At 41.2% G+C, this 20,014-nt stretch overlaps 1 protein-coding gene across 1 annotated transcript in view; it reads right to left on the minus strand.

Moving 5' to 3' along the window:
* Window positions 1-4,726: 4,726 nt before the first annotated feature.
* LOC124594261 (neuroligin-2-like) overlaps window positions 4,727-20,014 on the minus strand; it is a 335,593-nt gene continuing 320,305 nt past the window's right edge. The window contains exon 10 of the mRNA XM_047132625.1: window positions 4,727-6,050. Within this exon, the coding sequence (XP_046988581.1) occupies window positions 5,431-6,050 (620 nt within the window). The 3' untranslated portion in view covers window positions 4,727-5,430. The remainder of the gene's footprint in view (window positions 6,051-20,014) is intronic.

Below are 20,014 nucleotides of genomic sequence, written 5' to 3' on the forward strand. Positions count from 1 at the left end.
TTCATGGCCCTCAAGGTAAAACACTAGGTGGCCAACCAGTATTTTTGTGCTGAAGAAGAAGAGGCTTTACTGACGAGACTTCGCCTTTGTGTAAGCAGGGGCTTCCACTTTGTGCAATGGTCCATCGATATATAGCAAAGGTATTTTCTTTTCCTTTAGTGTGCAAAGAAAACAGTGAAACATTACCTGTGGAATGACTTTCCGAAACGGCGAGGACAGCTTGAACTTACATTCCATCGTAGAAATAGTCTCATTTTGTGTTGTCTGAACTGATATAGACACAATCAAGGTTTCAGATGTTGTAAAAAATTTGTCTAACTCAATAGTTGGAAGAAAGGAGAATTTTTCCTTTGGATTTGGGACGTCAGAATTCAATGTAAAGGAAACTTCTTTTTTGTGTGTTTCTTCAGAAAATTTTATAAAACAGGTTGCTACCGCATTTTTTTGTCCAAAAATGTCTTACTAAGTGACTCCGAAGTTAGCATTAAACTTTAATTACTGTACTAGATTTATTTTTTAATTATAGATAAGGTTTCAGAACAATTAAAGTCGCCATGATGTCATCAGTGATCCACAACTATTATATGACATAAAAGTCCTTGAAACTCAGTTCAAGGTGATTGGAACTTGATGGACGCAATATTTTTATCATTAAGTAAAAGGTAGTAAAGATTAAGTATTTTATTACCTTACCTAAGTATCTGTGACCTGAAAGGAAAATCAATGTACTAATTTTATTTGTTTCAGGAGTATTTAAGTTCAAACTCCCAAATTCGTCAACATTGCCCCATTGATGGCTGGGAATTGACCTTCGGCGAATTTAAATAACATTTTTCTTCAGAAACCTTTGAAAGCTCCGGTTATCTTATAGTAGTAAGTGAAAGGATTCCTTCTATTACACCGTCAGCGTACAGCATGCTGGATGTTGAGATTCATCTCTGTCGTATTCATGCTATGTAAGAAGGTATAAATGTCGGTAATATTTTATCTTTTCAACTTCAGTGCATTCCGGAATATATTGTGGCGTATATACTCTAAATCATAGATCGGTTAAAGTTTCTTTGTATACGTCACCTTATCCCCCAATATTTGATCAATTTATGTATTGACATTAAAACGGACTAATACATTACATTACATCATAGAATTCCAGTTCTATGGACTGTTCATATCACTTTACTATCTCAGTCGACTGGTGCAGTCTTTTCTGGACAATAATTGCTATGCTTACGAAATGTATCATATTCCGACAAGATGCAGATAGGTCTCACAGAACACCACATACTTAATTACTTCTTCGTATGTGAATATGAGATTTCTAATAATAAGGAATTTCATTAATATCTAAAAGAAGGAATGTGCTTCTAAACAATACAAGCTGTACAATATTGCCTTACAAAAAAGTAAGTCCTCCTGTGGGGCAATGTCTTTTATTTGAATAATGTATTTTATTTAGTACAAAAATATATAACAAAGTTACTGTTTCACAAAACAAAATTCAAAATAACGTAATTGAATATTCTTGACATACACTCCATTTGAACTAAACTCGAAATATTTGTAGAGATGCGTTTTGTGTTTGGATTAATGACAGATATGCAAAATTAATAAATTTATTTCATTAATATAAATCACCAACATGGATACACTCTATGATTTCATGTAGCACACTATTTCGCATTCTTGTCAGTTCACTATATTCCAAAAATTGAGTTTTTGGTTTTTGTGAATAACCAATAGTGGAAAAATTTAGCTGTGCCAATTATATCAGAAAGGAAAGTTTCGCTCCTTTTTCTGTAATTTCATTCGAACATACCTGATTTCTTCAAAGTCACACAGAATGAAAACGTCATTGGAATCCGTAGTACATGTTTGTCAAAAGTAGAAAATAGCGACACTTGGAACATACATAGTGTCCAGTAGTATAACAAATATGTAAAATTATTCGCTGCCACAGGCAGCAGAAATAGTTTTATGCAGCTTATTCTGCACTTCTCACGAATCCCTAATTTGTCTTATTTTTGTTTGATGATACTATACGGAAAGTGGAACTACAAACGTTTTGTGGAAGTAGAGCAGATGCTGCATTATACCTTCCGTCAAGTGACTGTACTCATACACGTAGAAGGAAAAATGGTAGCCATCCAAAGTGATTCTTAACATATCCTCTCTTAAATTTCTTATGTGAATCAAAGTTATCGGTTAATATTTTGTCAGTCATGAACTGTTAATATGATTTCTTATAAATATTTTCCTGTTTTTGTTGGCGGAGAATTTTGTTGGTTCTGTACTTCCTGATATGTATTGAGATGTAAACATCACTGCTTAAAATATATATGTATTTCTTCACGATGATATTTCAAATACTAGAGAAAATGCTTCATGGAAGTAATCTTTTATGCATTGTTACATGATTGTGACAGTTCACAAAAAAGCAGGGCACGTTTTAAAAAGGTGTGAAGAACTTAACATAAAACAGGATCAGGCTCACACTAGTGAATGTGGTAATTTTTTAATTTTCATTCGCATGGTGTGTTGTGTGCTTGTTATAAATTTTGATATTAATCGCTATCAGATGAGAGTCTTACCCCCTTATCTCTCTGAATATTGTGAATGCGGAATACTGTGAACTGTAGGAAGTATTTCACTTCGTCGTTGTAAGGGGCCAACTGAATATACTCTGATAATTATTCGGCGGAATTTCTCGTAACTTACGTGCCGTTAGTATTACAGAAATTACTAAACATTACGCTACGTTTTCATGCAGAATGTACAGAATATAATTTTAAGTCCTATATCGTGAATGGAATATTTGTGGTGAAAGATGCAAAAGATTATAAGCTTTGTTGGGAGATAAAAATTGATTATAAGTGGAACTTACAAATACGAGAAAAATTTAATCAGATTAGGTTCAGAACAGTGCTAATAGCAATTTATTCACGTAAATAAGTAATTTTAACGAATATTTCAAAATCAGGGGACATTATACCGCTGCATTACACTTGCTCTTGAAATGAATAAATCCTTCATCGTTATGTGAAGATACCTGTATGTAACCATCAAAAACGATACGGGTGGTTCGTCTTCCTCTTTGCTTCTTGTGCTCGAATCAGCAAGTGGTTGTCTACCTCGATATATTCTCTGGACATCAGTAGGATCTTAAATTACGTAGTGAAAATTTTATCTTCATTTCTGGACCAGAAATAAGGAAGTTAGGTAATCGGAAAAAAATATTTACTGGCACATTATTATATTTTGCTGCGGTTTAGCCAAAACGTACCCCTCATTTCTTAGTATAGAGACATCATATCCTTACAGAGAGTGAACTCGAACCCCACAGACTAAATTTCGGAGGTTCTTGAGGAATATTTTCTAAGTATTTTGGTATAATGGCCCGGTGTACTGTGGTGGCTCTCTACGGAATGTTAATGTAATTTTATTCCGTTTTTTGGCCTAGTGATATTTGTTTAAGTAAAAATACCTTCAAAACAGTGAAAAGTCTGTAAAATGCAATCACCAAAATGTTCATCTTAAAATGTAGGATAATGCAACCGCTATTAGTTCTGTGAAGTGGTTGTCATCATCTTGACACTCGTCTGTTGCTTTTAGTAAATCCACATACGAAGAACGTATTAGCTAACTCATCAATGAGAGCTAATACTGCTGTGAACCATTGCCGGTTAAAGCAACCCGCGACATAACCAAACAGTACTGAACGCAAAGTCGCCGGTGAAGATTAAAGTGATTCCAAGTAGCATGTGAGAATGGGAAAAGTGTGTTTCTCGAAACAAGACACATATAGCGTGTACCTTTGACATCTGGACTGTTCAGCAGGAAATTGCTATAGAAAAGCTACGAACACATATATAGCGTGTACCTTCGACATTTGGACTGCTCTGCAGGAATTTGCTACAGAACAGCAACAAAGATAAATAATCATATTGGAATTATTGAGTAATAAGATGCCGGATACTTCACTCACTTGTACCAAAATACTCAGAAAACACCCCTGAACCATCTCCGAATCTTTATCAGGGCTACGCTGTATAATCATCACCACGACTTCTTGTCACTTTAAGGGGGGCAGGACGTCAACCGGGACGACTTGGAGCAGGAGAGGTACCAGAGGACATTTTAGTTTCCACTGTCTATACCTTTACGAATAAATTCATAAAACTTTGTCAGAATGGCCAGAAAGGATTCAGGATTTATACTCATAGCAGTGGAAGTTCAGAAATATAAGAAAATATTTTTTTTTACGTTTAAAAGTGGACATATTTTCACTTGCCATTGGCTGCATTTGTTGCTATAGGTACACTTTTCTTCATAAGTAATGGAGATTCTTCGATTAATTTTGCGCAGCATACAAACCATACTTACAGGTGTATGAAATTCTATAATTTTCCAAATCTATTGAAAACTGTGATAATAATTGAGATACTTAACTATAAAATTTGAGTTTTTTCTAAACACGAAGTTTAAAATGAAACAGCACATTCATTTTTTCATAAATAAAATAATATCTGGAGTTCCATACACCTGAAAGTATGGTTTGTATGCTGTGCAAAATTCATCGATGAATCTCTCTTTCTTATGAATAAACGTGTACCTGTAGCAACAAACACAGCCAATAACAAGTGAAAAAGATGATTTAAGTTCACAAGTAAAAAAAAAAATTTTTAATGTTTTTAAACTTCCACTGGTATGAGAGTGATTTCTGAATCCTTCCTGGTCATGCTGACAAAGTTTTGTAAATTTATTCCTAAAAGTATAGACAGTGGGAATTGAAATGTACTGTTGTGTCTCTCCCGCTCCAAGACGGCCCGTTTTACGTCCAACCTCCCTTAAAGGTTTTCGACATATTTATATGGGTGCGTTTTGCGCTTGGTTCGCTGTGATTTCGTAAGAAGTATTAGTCCTAAGGAATAGTAATCACTTTGCAAGATCTGAATATACTCACACATGGGAGGAGGAAATACACAGTGAAACAGCAAATGTCTTCAAAGTACATTAATTTTATTTTACGAACATGTCATCTCATCAATATCCCTTTTTGCTCTTCAAGACAGTTATTTCGCGATGTGAGTAAGTCAATTGGTTTCGAAGGCGAGTCATACGTATCACGAGAGAAGTTAGTGACCTTGTTTGATCATATGCCCCGCTTAAACGAGAGAAGAAAGAACACTCTTAGAGCGTCTGTAACGTCACTTGCCCTCCAACCTAAACACTGGGTCACCTGTCAACACGACTGTGTCACACGGGGTTCTCTTGGATGCGCACCCTCTTCTTGACCTGCGCCGAAGACCTGGGGCAGGTAGCGTAGATTTCGACGATCCTCGAAGGCGACACGGCGAGCGTGACCGAGCCGCGGCGCGGGGGCGGCGGCGGCGGCGGAGGGTCGCAGTCGGCGGTGGCGCCTTCCTCCAAGTGCTATACGGAGATCTCCTGGATGTGGACCCTCTTCTTGACGGTGGCGGCCGCCGATGGCTGCGGATTGCTGGAGGTCCTGAGCGGCGGCACGGGCGGCGACGTGGGCACCGCGTTCAGCTTGGTGCCACCGCCCTTGTGTATGTGTGGCACGACGCACTTGGCGGAGGAGGCGGCTGTGGCGGTGCCGTGCGCGGGCGAGTACCTGGGAGGCGGCTCCTCCAGCTTGATGACGTTGGGCGTGAGCTGCGCCAGCGGCACGTCCTCGGGCAGCGCGTCCTTGGCGCCGGCCCTGCGTCGCGCCCGCCGCTCGCGCTGCCAGTAGATGCCGGCGAATATGAGCACGTTGAGCACGAGCAGCAGGCAGCCGATGCCGACGGTGAGACCGAGCGCCGCCGTATAGGACGAGTACTGCGTGGTGGCCAGCAGCCGGCCGTCGCCGCCGTCGCCACCCGCCAGGCCGTCCTCCGGGTCCACAGTGTCCACGTCGCCGTCGTCCGGGAACGCCGTGCCGGTCGCGTTCGGCGCGCACTCACCCGCCGCCCCCGCGGGCGAGTAGGACGCCGCCGTCGACACGTGCTGCGGCGTCGGCAGTCGGGTGAACGACTCCGCTCGCACCACACCTGAAACACATCCTTGTACTTCACGCCTCTGTTCCTCAATCTCACACCGAAATTTAATTCTACGCCACCAGTATTTCACGTTTAAGGGCAGTCGAATGGAGACGAGGCAGATGGGGAAAAATTGAGTGAACTGTTTCTTATACAGGGTGGTTACAACTAATGTGCTGCCACTCACAGATGTCCAGTGTGGTCTGTAATCATAGTACCACAGCAAACCCTGTTAGATATTTGATACGTTAACGGGGAACTGATGTAGTCTGGAAAAGAATCAGTTCCAAGTTTGGCCACCAGGTGCAAATCTGGTGCTGTTCAGCATCGCGTCGACGTCCAAACTGAACAAATTTTGTAAGTGGTGGTTAATAGTAATGTAAACATTATGCCTCTCTTACTTGTTAGACCTTATGTGCTCCTGTCCCGCTCCTAGTCATTGCATATGGAAACATTTCTAACGTCTTTCTTGCATTCACAGCGCCAGATTGGCACCTAGTGCCCACGATTAAAACCAATTTTGAGCGTAAATCTGCATGCATTGCAGGCATTATAATATCGACCAAGTTTCTCTGCCATACGATAATTACAGCACACTCTGGACCTCTGTGAGTAGCTGTACTTTATTATAACCACCGTTCGCTTCTTTAGCTGAGTAGTCAGCACGTCTGACTGCCGAGCAGAGTGCCTGGCTTCGATCCCCTGCCGGTTCGGAGATTTTCTCCGCTATGGAATCTGTGTGTTGTTGTTCTCTTCATCATTTTATCATCATCGACACGCTACTCGCCCAGTGTGGTGTCAACCGAAAAAATATGTGACTCGGCGGCCGAACTTTCCCAGGTAGGAAATACTGGCCATCTATGCATTACGATCATTTCCACCATGTATCTGTGACTGTTAATAAGATCATCGGACGAAAAGCAGTCACGTTAGTGCGCACGCACAAATGGAGCCCTTACAGAGGGCACTAGCTCAATAGTGTTTGGTCATGCCCATGCCCACGGTGTGTGAAGCTGATGGATTTGTTGGTATTTAACAGCAGACTCTTCACTGTCTCTACAAGTGTGGCTATAAAACACGACGTCAGAATCATAGCACTGAATGAGAGGAACTGGAGACGTGTTTCATGACTTGTGAAACAAAATTCATTACAAACCCGTCAGGAATTACTGCACGAAATGAATTAAGGTCCATTTCCACCTGTTATCGAGAGAACATGGTGACAGGTACTGTACGTTTGGAGTTGGTCACGTCGCAAGACACCATTGTTCGCAATAGCACATAATGATCACAACAGCAAATTTCATAGGGCTCTCAAATTATGTGACTGGTTTCCTGAACACTGCCCCACACTAGTACTCCTCGACTGGCCGGCTAAATCACGTGAAATGAACCACATGTATAATCAATGTGACATGCTGGAACAGCGCTTAAAACTCCTCCCCGTAATTTGGTGGAATCTTCAGGGAGTGACTTAAACTGATGCGACGTTCCCGCACAACCGCGCTTACGCACGTTCTAGCTGAATACAGAAGGTCACAAATCCAGGGCCGAAGCTACTGATATTAAATAATACTTGCAATTATTTATCCAGAGATAACGAATGTTCCCTACCTTGAGACAAGACGGTCATTAGGTTCATGAAAAAATGTTTGCTGTTGTCTACGAAACATCGGCTGCACCAATGCGTGCACCTCGTCGTCCGAAGCAAATCACGGCTACGAATGGCTTTCTTTGGAGCCACACACGAATGGATTCTTCGGAAATCGCACGGGGTGAAAACGGGACAAATGGGAGATGTTTAAAGGCTTTCTACGAAACTTTTACAAAGAAACAAATTGCACCCCAGTTCCTAAAAGGGATTGTGATGTTTTTCTTTGACAGAAAGTATCCGCTTCTCATTAAGTTTCCGGAATACGGTGCCACAATTACCGTACTGCCGTATGTGGGACACTTTGCAAAGACTGAAGCCCGCCATCAAGTCCAAAGGTACAGTAATGTTGACGGACGGCGTCATTCTGTTGCAAGCTGCGTCGACTTCACGGCAGAAGTTTCGTTTGGAGGCTCTTATGTATACTCCATACAGTCTCCATCTCTTCCCATCTTATTTCACTGCAGATTGACGTCCATGGCCGTTAAATTACTTTGGAGCTGTACACCTTAGTGTGCTAAGGTTCAGTAGACAATTCCAACCACTTTTTCATGAAAGCATTGAGAGTCTTGTCTCAAAGTGGCATAATTGTGCTAACAGTTATGGCAATTACTTTAGAAATAATAAACAGTACTCTTAGTTTGGTCAGTTTTTCTCGTTTTCAATTGGTTGTCCCTTACATTTCGATGGGAAAATATTCAGGGTTTCTGTACCATGTCGTACCCCTACTCAAAGTTCTTGAAAAGTCACCTATCGATCCCTCTGCTAGTCTCTTCCACAGGACTGTTTTAGGATGACGATTGAACGGTCGAAAAGAGAATCCTGAAGGGGATAACGTCGTAGCACACCAACTCAAATGATTTCACTATCAACGGCAATGGCCACGGAAATACTCGCGAAATACATATGTTGTCGGGCCATGTTTGCTACTGAGGTGCATACACATTTGATTTAATTTAATTATTTCAATATGGTAGGAACTAAAAACACAAGACACTGGTGTAGCATACTACAATCTTTATGATTCTACAAGCGGTTTTCAGGCTAGTACGCAAACATTAGTTTCCAAAGATGACAGAAGTTTATGTTTGATTCCGGATTAAGACGAGAGGAATAATATCAGTAAAAATATGGGATACAGCTGTTTAGGTTGGATACAATACGTGACACTTTAAATGAGGAACGCCATAGCAAAATACAAAAACTGTTCTGCGTAGAAAACAAGTTTAAAAATATAAAGACAGCTCTGCTGACATATTCCAAGGCAGTGACTGAAGAAGATGATATTGTTCTCAACAGTTTATTAATTTCTATTATATGAAGACAGCTCATAATCCTCTCTTTGTGGATGTTGTTTTATACCTCAAACTCTCAGATTATAGCGGTTCGTTAATGGCGGTTAAAAATGTTAATCAACATTTTCCAAAGAAATTAGTTGCTGAAATTAACTCGTTCAAAGTACAAACTAAAATCGTCGTACAACTACCTATCGCAAGCAAGTTTGAGCCAGCCCTCAGACTTTGGTCCCGATAGATAGTTCCAGGCTGATGCAACAATCCTAAATTGATAATCACTAGCGTCTTTAGGAACGTCTCTGTCATACCAGGTCGCACTATACTAAGTGATTTTTCAAAACTTGTAACATTCCTCCATGTTATAACTATATACACTCAGGCGAGAAAAGTCATGAAATAGAGGTATGAACATATACAGACGACGGTGGTATCGCTAACGTAAGGTGTAAAATGGCAGTGCATTGGTGGATCTGTGATTTCTACTTAGATCATTCATGTGAAAAGGTTTCCGACATGATTATGACAACATGACGGACGTTAACAGTCTATGAACGCGGAACCGTAGCTGGAGTTAGACGTATGGGACGTTCCATTTCGAAAGACCTTAGAGGATCCAGTATTCCTAGACCTTCAGTGTCAGAAGTGCTCCGAAATAGCAAATTTCAGACATTACCTCTAACGCAGGGGCGGGCAGGAATCCTGCACGTGTGCGATGCACTTTCACGTGTGCAGTTAACAGTTGTTCTGCGTGCACCAGGGGCAAGCTGGCCACCCGCTTCTCTCCACTCTCCACCATACCGTCTCTCCGCTTCTTCCTATGTAATGCGTTTTGTTTCCTGGCCTGTTTTATTGAATGAAGGAATAAGGTTAGTAGGACTGCTTGAAAGAAATCCTGGTTTGAAAGAGTAACTATTACCTACGATACGTTTTATTTCATTATCACAGGTGGAGTTTACAATACATTTAATGTCTGGAACAAAATTTCTACATACAGACAAACGCAAACAGTTACGTTAATTTTCGTTACTGATGTTTGCTCTAAACCGAGACTTATTAATTTTCATAACAGAAAAAGTCTCTCACAAACGTATGTCGAGTCAAACATTGACATTATCTTCGCGGCTTCACCTCTTGCTGTGGAAAGTCGTGATAAAAATCTACTACACGTCTTGTCAAAAGGAACTTGTCTCTCAGACGAGAATTATGCTGTAGAATCTACAGTGCAGATCTACTAATTCCATTTGCAAACTGGGATGAATATCATCTACAGAAACAGCAAATTGTCTCGAGAACTATTCAAAACCTTGGGATAAGTGTGATACATCCCCAAATCGCTTGAGAAATTCTTCTTTTATTGCACTAAGTATGGGAACATATTGAAATTTCTTATAATGGCGTTCAATATTAAACTTCCGCCGACCAGCGAGAATACTATCACATATTATACGTTTCGAATTTTCACGTTTTTGCACAAAGAAAAAATGATTCTCCCATTCCTTTTTAAAAGATAGCAAATCTCCACTTCTCCGTTCCCTTGATTCAGTCTGCATTCTCCGGTTCTTGAAATACAACGTTCACTACGAAGTGGTCGCTTCGCTTCAACGTCCGCAGCTTAGCCTGGTACTACACTGCCGCAACCTGCCGGCTGTCGTCACTGTCCTGTTCGACGATTGCACGTGAGCAGCACACGTGCAGCGCCGTGTGCTCATGAGCCGCGTGCAACGTTTGCCCGCCCCTGCTCTACCCAAAGACATCATTTCAGTAAAGTGGCCAGTGCTAAGGAACAACCAACTGTTAGTGAAATAATCGCAGAAATCGACGTCGGGCGTACGACGAACGTATCCGTTCTAACAGTGCGGAATAATTTGGCTTTAATGGGCTATAGCAGCAGACGACTGACGCCAGTGCATTTGCTAAAAGCACATCGCCACCAGGCCTCTCCTGGGCTCGTGATCATATCGCGTGGACCGTAGACGACTGAAAAACCTTGGACTTGTCGTAAGAGTCCCGATTTCAGTTGGTAAGATCTGGTGGTAGGGTTCGAGTGTGGTGCAGACGCAACGAATCCATGGACCCAAGTTATTAATAAGGCACTGTGCAAGTTGGTGTTGGCTACAAAGTGGTGTGGTCCATGTTTACATGGAATGGACTGGGCCCTCTGGTCCACCTGAACCGATCATTGACTGAAAATGGCTACGTTCGGCTACTTGGGAGACCACTTGCAGCCGTTCAAGACTTCATGTTCTCAAACAACGATGGTACTGTCACCGGGCCGCAACTGTTCGCAATTAGTTTGAAGAACATTCTGTACAATTCGAGCGAGTGGGTTGGCTTCTTTGATCGCCATACAATAGGACGTAATCGAGATGTCAGTTAGTGCACAAGATCCTGCACCGGTAGCACCTCGCATTTACGGTCGCCCATGGATGCAGCATGGCTTAATATTTCGGCAAAAGACTTCCATCGATTTATGTAGTCCAGGCCACGTCGCGTTGCTGTAGTACGCCGAGCAAACAGAAGGTCCGACACGCTGTTAAGGCATAATACTTTTTCACCTCAGTATAAATCAATAGAATCTTGGATTAGGTTCCATTAATTGCATGTTACTAGATGATTGAAAAACAAATATCCACAGTGAAAACAACCTCATAATGATATACCACTTTACACGAAACAAACTGAAAACAGTTCAACAATATATTACAAATGTTGTTTCACGTCATATAAAGACGCCTCAGAAGTCGCCGACGCAGTTAGTAACCACTCCAATTTTTGTTGCTGGTTCCTCAGGTGTAGCGTTGCCTGTTGGCTACCAACACCTGTTTTATAAGTACAGTGTGTGCATAAGGTCCAGGAACACATTCAATTATTTATTGCACAAGAACCAAATATTGTACAGATATCATACATGTGTCATTTTGAAGAGAAACCCTGAAAGTTTTTCTTTTTCGTGTATACCGCCACAGCATAGTTTGGTAATTTGCCGATAGTCAGAGCTAGTCGCAAACATGGCGAGTTCAGGTGCAGAGCGTGCTTTCTGTGTTTTGGAGTTCATGAAATGGCTTCCCCGATCACCAAATCTCACTCACTGTGACAGTTTTCTATGGGGACACATTAAAGTTCTGGTATATGTACCGCCTCTACCATGTGATGTAGGAGAGCTCCGGGAGAGAATACGGGAAGCGACTGCCGCAGTCGACGATGTCATTCTAGTACGGGTACGGCAAAATGGCTCTGAGCACTATGCGACTCAACTGCTGAGGTCATCAGTCGCCTAGAACGTAGAACTAATTAAACCTAACTAACCTAAGGACAGAACACAACACCCAGCCATCACGAGGCAGAGAAAATCCCTGACCCCGCCGGGAATCGAACCCGGGAACCCGGGCGTGGGAAGCGAGAACGCTACCGCACGACCACGAGATGCGGGTACGGCAAGAATTCTTGTATCGTATTGACGTGCGTCGGGTCACTCATGGCTCGCATATCGAATGTCTGTAAAAAAACAAAGAACAAAAAAAAGCTCTTCAAAATGCAATTTATATGACATCTGTACAACGTTTAGTACTTGTGCAATAAATATTTGATATAAAATGTAGATACAGACATATCTTATGATATCTGTCTTCGTCTGTAATTATGTAAAGATTATTCCACTCGAGGAGTACATGCTCTGTTATCCCTGTTGTTCCGTACATGCAACTTCCATCCTATTTCCATTTATTTTGGAATGAACTGCTGGGATAGGAAATGGACCTGTCAATAAGTGTATTGAACCTGATGACGACTACCGTATATGTCATTCATTTTGCGATGCTCACCACCTCCGAGGAAACTCGAAAAACCCATCTAAGTGCGTCATATTATTTTATTCAGATTGTGTGGAAATCGTTTTAAATGTAACTTTCTAACGTGATATGATCCTGTGACTAACTGCACTCTGTCTTTATCTCATCTTAGAGTGAGCAGTGACCACTTGCCCGTGTATTAGGAAAAAAACAAAAGTTGGGGCCCTAGTGTCTGCAGAAGAAATTTCACTGGGGTTGACCTGCATGCAGTTACATAAAGTGAATTTTTTTAACACCAGTGTCACTTACGCACAAGACATATGTAGTGGCTTTAGTTTCATGTATTTATAAAATTAACCCTAATTACAGTTATAATATTAACAGAGAACAGTTCGGCTCAACCACACGTATTACCTTCATGTATGATCGCATAAAAACTGGTCCGTTTTGGAAGAGTGAGCTTTCGCCTTCACAGACACACACACACACACACACACACACACACACACAAACACACACACACACACACACACACACCATTACAAGAATCAGATGATCTCGCCGAATTAAAGCTACGATTCGGTTCCCAAATAGAAAAAAAATCAGACTACGTAGTCTTCCTTTATTTCCTTGCCAGTCCACTTGGTGGTTGCAAGACGAGAAGCTGTCGTATACCTTGAAAATATGTCGACTAATACACTGAACTAATTAAAGACTCGGCACTTTGAGAATAGCGTATAAGCATTTCTGAGATAATGGTTGACAGGAGGACTGCCAAGGGATGTCAAAAGAGGCCACACTGCATTTTAATTTACTTATCAGTGGATGGGTAGCTTTTATCCGATAAAGTATTTTGTTTCTCGTGATAACGTTTATCTGCAAACCGAAGCTTCCTCACGCGAAACGCTTCAGTTACAATGTGACCAGATTTGACATGGTAGGTGTTGTAGGTGTGTTTCAGCTGAATATAATTCTTAAATTGTATGATGACCTCGCAGTAAAACCATACAGGACTAAAACAGTCTTGGCCACTTCTCAATGAAGAGTCGAGCTCTCGTAGTGGCTATTATAGGTTAATTGCTTAGACTACTGAGAGGAAGACCCGATCGCCGATATATCCGTTTCTTTCTAACGAGATGATCGACGTTTCGCTTATATATTGCATCTGTATATTGTACATTGCTTACCTTTTTATTATAAACAAGTTATGAAGAATGGGTATAGCTTATATGCAAATAAACAGGTCAATTTTAGCCCATTGGGACTTAATTTCATCATGTAAAATACCCCTACATAACCAAAATACAATAAATAATACTCTTATATGGAGCCATTTCTGCTGACTTCGCTGTGCACCACACGTTGAACCGTGAACTTCCTTCTTTTTTTAAGTAAGGAGTTGAAATGATCATCAGAACGTCGATAATTTACTGCTGGCATCGCAGTACATTTTTTTATTGAACTACTTAATCAGACGAATATTTGGAATATGCCGAGGAGAACTGAAATGGGTGTATAATGGTGAGTGACTAAATGAATAATTCCAAATAAATAATATATCCCCCAAGCTTAATGAATTTGAATTTAAGAAGTTAATATAAAATTATTAGGATATCGCCATGGCGATAAGATGCCTTTCATCTCGACTGCTAGTGACACGAGGCCGTTGGGCCACAGCACGGAATTCCGTATTACCCTCCTGAACCCACCGATTCCATATTCTGCTAACAGTCATTGGACTCGGCCAACGCGAGCAGCAGTGTCGCGATACGATAAATCGCAATCGCTGTAGGCTACAATCCGACGTTTATCAAAGTCGGCAACGCATTTCTCCTCCACTGCTGTCTGTGTATGAGAAATCAGTTGGAAACTTTCTTCATGTCAGCACGTTGTAGGTGTCGCCACCGGCGCCAACCTTGTGTGAATGCTCTGAAAAGCTAATCATTTGCATATCACAGCATCTTCTTGCTGTCGGTTAAATTTCGCGTCTGTAGCACGTCATCTTTGTGGTGTAGCAATTTTAATTGCCAGTAGTGTATGTGTAGTTGGTTGTAGGGCCTCAACTGGTCTCATTCTAAGCAACACACAACCATCATTGACACCGAGGCTGAATCAGCTTCCATCAGAAAACTACAGACCTTCTCCCTGCTCACCAATGACCTCTCGCCGGACACTACTGAGGTCGCAAACGGTGGTGTTTTGGGTTCAGGGGAATGCGCGTTACAGTTCGTCTAGCTCGGAGATTTCTTTGAAGTAATCGATCTGTATCTGTGTGTAATTGTGATGCCAACTGCTGCTCAGATTGCTGTTGCAGATGTAATACGATGCGCCAGAGCCCTAATTCGGCCACGATGGTCTTGTCTCTCACTAGCGCTACATGGCCGTCTGGAGCACAGTGTTCTTGCGACCGTACGTTCTCTTGAACACTGCAGCCAACGGCCACGTATAGTGGCTGTATTCCTGCCAAGTCTTTTTGCAGTATCACATAAGGAACATCCAGCTTCTCGTAGCCCTATAACAAGACCCCGTTGAAACTTCGTGTGGTGCTGATAATGACGTCTTAGCCGTCTTAAAAGCATTCTTAACCAACGTAAGTCACCACGTATAGTGTAAAAGGAAATTAGCGCTCACGGCGGCCATTAGAAAGCATATTTAAAGCAACCCTGATCTGGTTCCTCATAATGTCGCTACTATTGCCACTATTATGCGACTGGGGCGAAATTTAAATAGACATCACCTTTAAGATGTAGAAACATGCCTAATAACTGTCGTTTATGTCATGGAACTTCTTCTTGGTGTTGATATTTTTTTCCATCAGTGTATATTTGAGAAACGTCTGTCGCCGATGTAAGAACTTCTTTTGTGGTGTTACTGAAATAAAAGTACGTCTTCAGGAAAAGGCGTCCAAATTAACCCATTATGCTCAACGTTACATTGAGGGTACAGGAGCCCGTGACACGTTTACACACGGGGCACGTTTCTTGGGAACCAGTGTTGCTAGGTTGGATGGAATATTAGAGCTGCCACCTAGAGGGCCCTCTCAGAAACTGCGCCACACCAGCCGCATGAATATCTTTATGTGAAGAACATATCTGTGTTTCTGTGCAAAATGAGTCAATTTTTTACTAAGATATCGAAGTTCCTATCGAGCTTATCTTTTAGATTCGAGAATAGATAACTATACGTTCGTTTACAGAACATTATTCTACTGTAAAACGTATATCTGTGCAAACTGAAAACCTAAAAGCTACTACTATAGTTTCGAAACTAATTCAAACTTCGTGTTGGGGCGCAATTACGAAATTCTCTTGTAGCACGTTTATGCACTATTCCGCATTGCGTTGAAGAGGAAATCAGTTCCCTTAATTGATAACCCAGTCAAGGAATCTTTAGGACACCAGCAGTTGATAATGTAGTCTAAGAAAATGACGTGTTTAGGAGAATAAATGGAAGAAATTGTTACAAAATACTATTCGAATCTAATGAATGTGAAACAGAAAATTTTAATTATATGAGAGCAAGCAATCATAAGGGGATGAAATTATAAAAATCAAGAACAAGAAAAATTGAGGATAGGTCTTCTTCCATGGATAGGACCAAAATTATATTTGTATTTATTGCTTAAGACGATACAGCCAATTTAGAGGAAATCTAGATTAGGTCGAGTGTCTTAGATGTAATTGGTAGGAGGACGAGGATTGCGGCACAGGATACACATTAAATTGCACCTCGGACAATGATGATAAATATCAATTATTCAGATTTCTATGGACGCCATATTATGCCAAGATGTGGAAGCTCGGCAAAAATTAGTTTACTACCAATACAATTTCTGTGTGATTCTATGTTCATTAATTATTCCTGTGATTTTGTTAACTGTCAATAAAAACACTTTTGAAAACTTCAGTAATATGTTTCGCTTACTCTTTGTTGTGTTCTTCCTCATACCTGAGCGCGTTTATAACCTCGAGTTGAGCCTTATAAAACTATTATGTGCTCTTAAATGAAATACTGAGTATACGAAATCCATTCGCAGTTGGGAATGCGGACAGCCATCAGCCGGATAGTGGAACGACGAGAGTAAAATGTGTGCCGAACTGGTACTCGAATCCGGATTTCCCGCGTTACTCGAGCGGTCGCATAAACCGCTTTGTTAATCCTCGCACGACCCAGAGCCAGATCCAATCTTCTATACGTCGTCGTTCATGCGTCACAACCTACACTCGCACACATTACGTAATTCCCGTACAGGGTCAAGGGTGGACAACACAATCGAAAATCGCTGCCTGGTATCGTCGATGAAATACAATATTGCAGTGCCTGCGTTGTTAAGCAGCACGATGCAATGTTCGTTCTGATATATACGCATGTCCGAAGGAACATTGCATAGTACTTCTAAACAACAAAGGTACTGCAATATCATAATGCAGTGTGAGAAGCACATATACCAAGTTATACTTTAATAACAACGTTTAAGGCTATACAATTTCTAATACGACAAATCCAACCAAAATATTTTAAAGTCTCCGTAAATAAAACCGCATAAACGTGGCCCGGTCTCCCCTACAACTGACAGCACTAGACATTTACTGATGTTTTGGAGGAAAAGTAACAACTATAATCTTGTTACACTAATTTAAATATTGTTCAGCCCGTGTTCTTTGTTTTGTGGTAGTAGTTGTGAGAAGCAAACGGGCAGTTGAATTTAAACAATTTTTCTACAGACAAAATCACATCACAACATGGGTTGAGAGTAAGTGTAACAAATACATTATTTTGTTATTCAGGTTCATAAACAGCAAACAGGTTCTCCACAAAAAGTCATAAGTCATATGTTGAAATTTATGCAATATCATTTGTATTGCAGGAACACATGCAACATTTCCAGAGTTACACAAAAGTATTGCGAAGCACTAAATGGAGTATTTCAATAAATGTAGCATGCAGTTGTTAAACAAGTTGCTTACAAGTTAAAATCTGTTAATTTTTTGTAAAGAAGGAGGCTTTGCAGGCATACACCTGTTACAGAAAACTGTATTCCTCAAAATTAGCTACTTTCAAAGAGAAAGGGAATGGGGAAATATGAAAGAGGTACTATTCACAATGCCATACAAAGGAGAAATGGTTTGCTGCCCTGCAAATGGCGTAACAAACGCTTTTTTTTCTGCAGCATCAAACAACGTTAATAGATTTTCTCAAAGGTTAAGAAAACAAGTAGAAGTATCTCGACCTTCTATCCTGACAGAATCCAACAAGTACTTTGGTGGAACTGATCGGTTGGGTCTAAATGTGAATCAGGACAAGATACTTATCTATAGCCGGAAATGGTATTGGACTCTCATAATTTATTTGATATGAATGTACACAGTACCTGGATACTCTACCGAAAAAATGGAAATACATTAATGCATGTGAATTTTCAAAGAGAAAACTGTGCACCAATACTTAAAGTGGTATGCTATACTACTGAAAGTACCTGGAAGAATCCCGAGCAGATGAGCTCCAGATTGATGGAATGAATCATGTGATAATGAAAATACATCTTAAAAGAAGATGATTTGTTGGAATAAAATGTACGACATCAGTACGTACCCAGTGCAAGACGTATAATGTTGGATTGTGTAATGAATACGTTGCTGCTTACCGTGCCATGTACTTTGTTATTTTCATTTTTGGTTTGCAATTTGTACTCACTTTTAAATTGTTTCTATCAGTAGAAATGTGTGTAACTTCTTCATATACAGGGTGAGTCACCTAACATTACCGCTGGACATATTTCGTAAACCACTTCAAATACTGACTAATCGATTCCACAGAGCGAACGTGAGGAGAGGAGCTAGGGTAATTGGTTAATACAAATCATACAAAAATGCAGGGAAGTATGTTTTTTAACACTAACCTACCTTTTTTGAAATGGAATCCCGTTAATTTTGTTAGCACATCTGAACATATAAACAAATAGGTAATCAGTGCCGTTTGTTGCATTGTAAAATGTTAATTACATCCGGAGATATTGTAACCTAAAGTTGACGCTTTTGTACCACTCCTCCGCTGTTCGATCGTGTGTATCGGAGAGCACCGAATTATGTAGGGACCCAAAGGGAACGGTGATGGACCTTAGGTACACTAGAGACTGGAACAGCACATTACGTCCACATGCTAACACCTTTTTTTGGTCTTTTTCACTGATGCACATGTACATTACCATGCGGGGTGAGGTACACGTACACATGTGGTTTCCGTTTTCAATTACGGAGTGGAGTAGAGTGTGTCCCGACATGTCAGGCCGATAAATGTTCAATGTGGTGGCCATCATTTGCTGCACGCAATTGCAATCTCTGCCGTAATGAATGTCGTACACGCCGCAGTACATCTAATGTAATGTCGCCGCAGGCTGCCACAATACGTTGTTTCATATCCTCTGGGGTTGTAGGCACATCACGGTACACATTATCCTTTAACGTACCCCACAGAAAGAAGTCCTGAGGTGTAAGATCAGGAGAACGGGCTGGCCAATTTATGCGTCCTCCACGTCCTATGAAACGCCCGTCGAACATCCTGTAAAGGGTCAGCATAGTGTTAATTGCGAAATGTGTAGGTGCACCATCATGCTGATACCACATACGTCGACGCGTTTCCAGTGGCACATTTTCGAGCAACGTTGGCAGATCATTCTGTATGTTGCAGCTGTTTGGGCCCCTGCAATGAAGTGAGGACCAATGAGGTGGTCGCCAATGATTCCGCACCATACATTTACAGTCCACGGACGCTGTCGCTTTACCTGTCTGAGCCAGCGAGGATTGTCCACGGACCAGTAATGCATGTTCCGTAGATTCACTGCCGCGTGGTTTATGAAACCCGCTTCTTCGATAAACAGGTAGAACTGCAACGCATTCTCTGTTAATGCCCATTGACAGAATTACACTCGATGATTAAAGTCATCACCATGTAATTGCTGATGAAGCGACACATGAAACGGATGAAAGCGGTGACTATGGAGTATGCGCATGACACTACTTTGACTTAGTCCACCGGCTCTCGCAATGTCCAGTGTACTCATGTGTGGGTTCATGGCAACAGCAGCTAACACACCAACTGCACCCGCTTCTCCTGTGACGGGCCTGTTACGTGCTACGACCAGACCTGTTGCATACAATTGGCGGTAGATGTTTTGCAATGTGCGGCATGTTGGATACTCTCAGTCCGGGTACCGTTCAGCATACACCCTGCAGGCTTCAGCTG

Source organism: Schistocerca americana, chromosome 2, assembly GCF_021461395.2.
Source record: "Schistocerca americana isolate TAMUIC-IGC-003095 chromosome 2, iqSchAmer2.1, whole genome shotgun sequence".
In the NCBI taxonomy this organism is placed as follows: domain Eukaryota; kingdom Metazoa; phylum Arthropoda; class Insecta; order Orthoptera; family Acrididae; genus Schistocerca; species Schistocerca americana.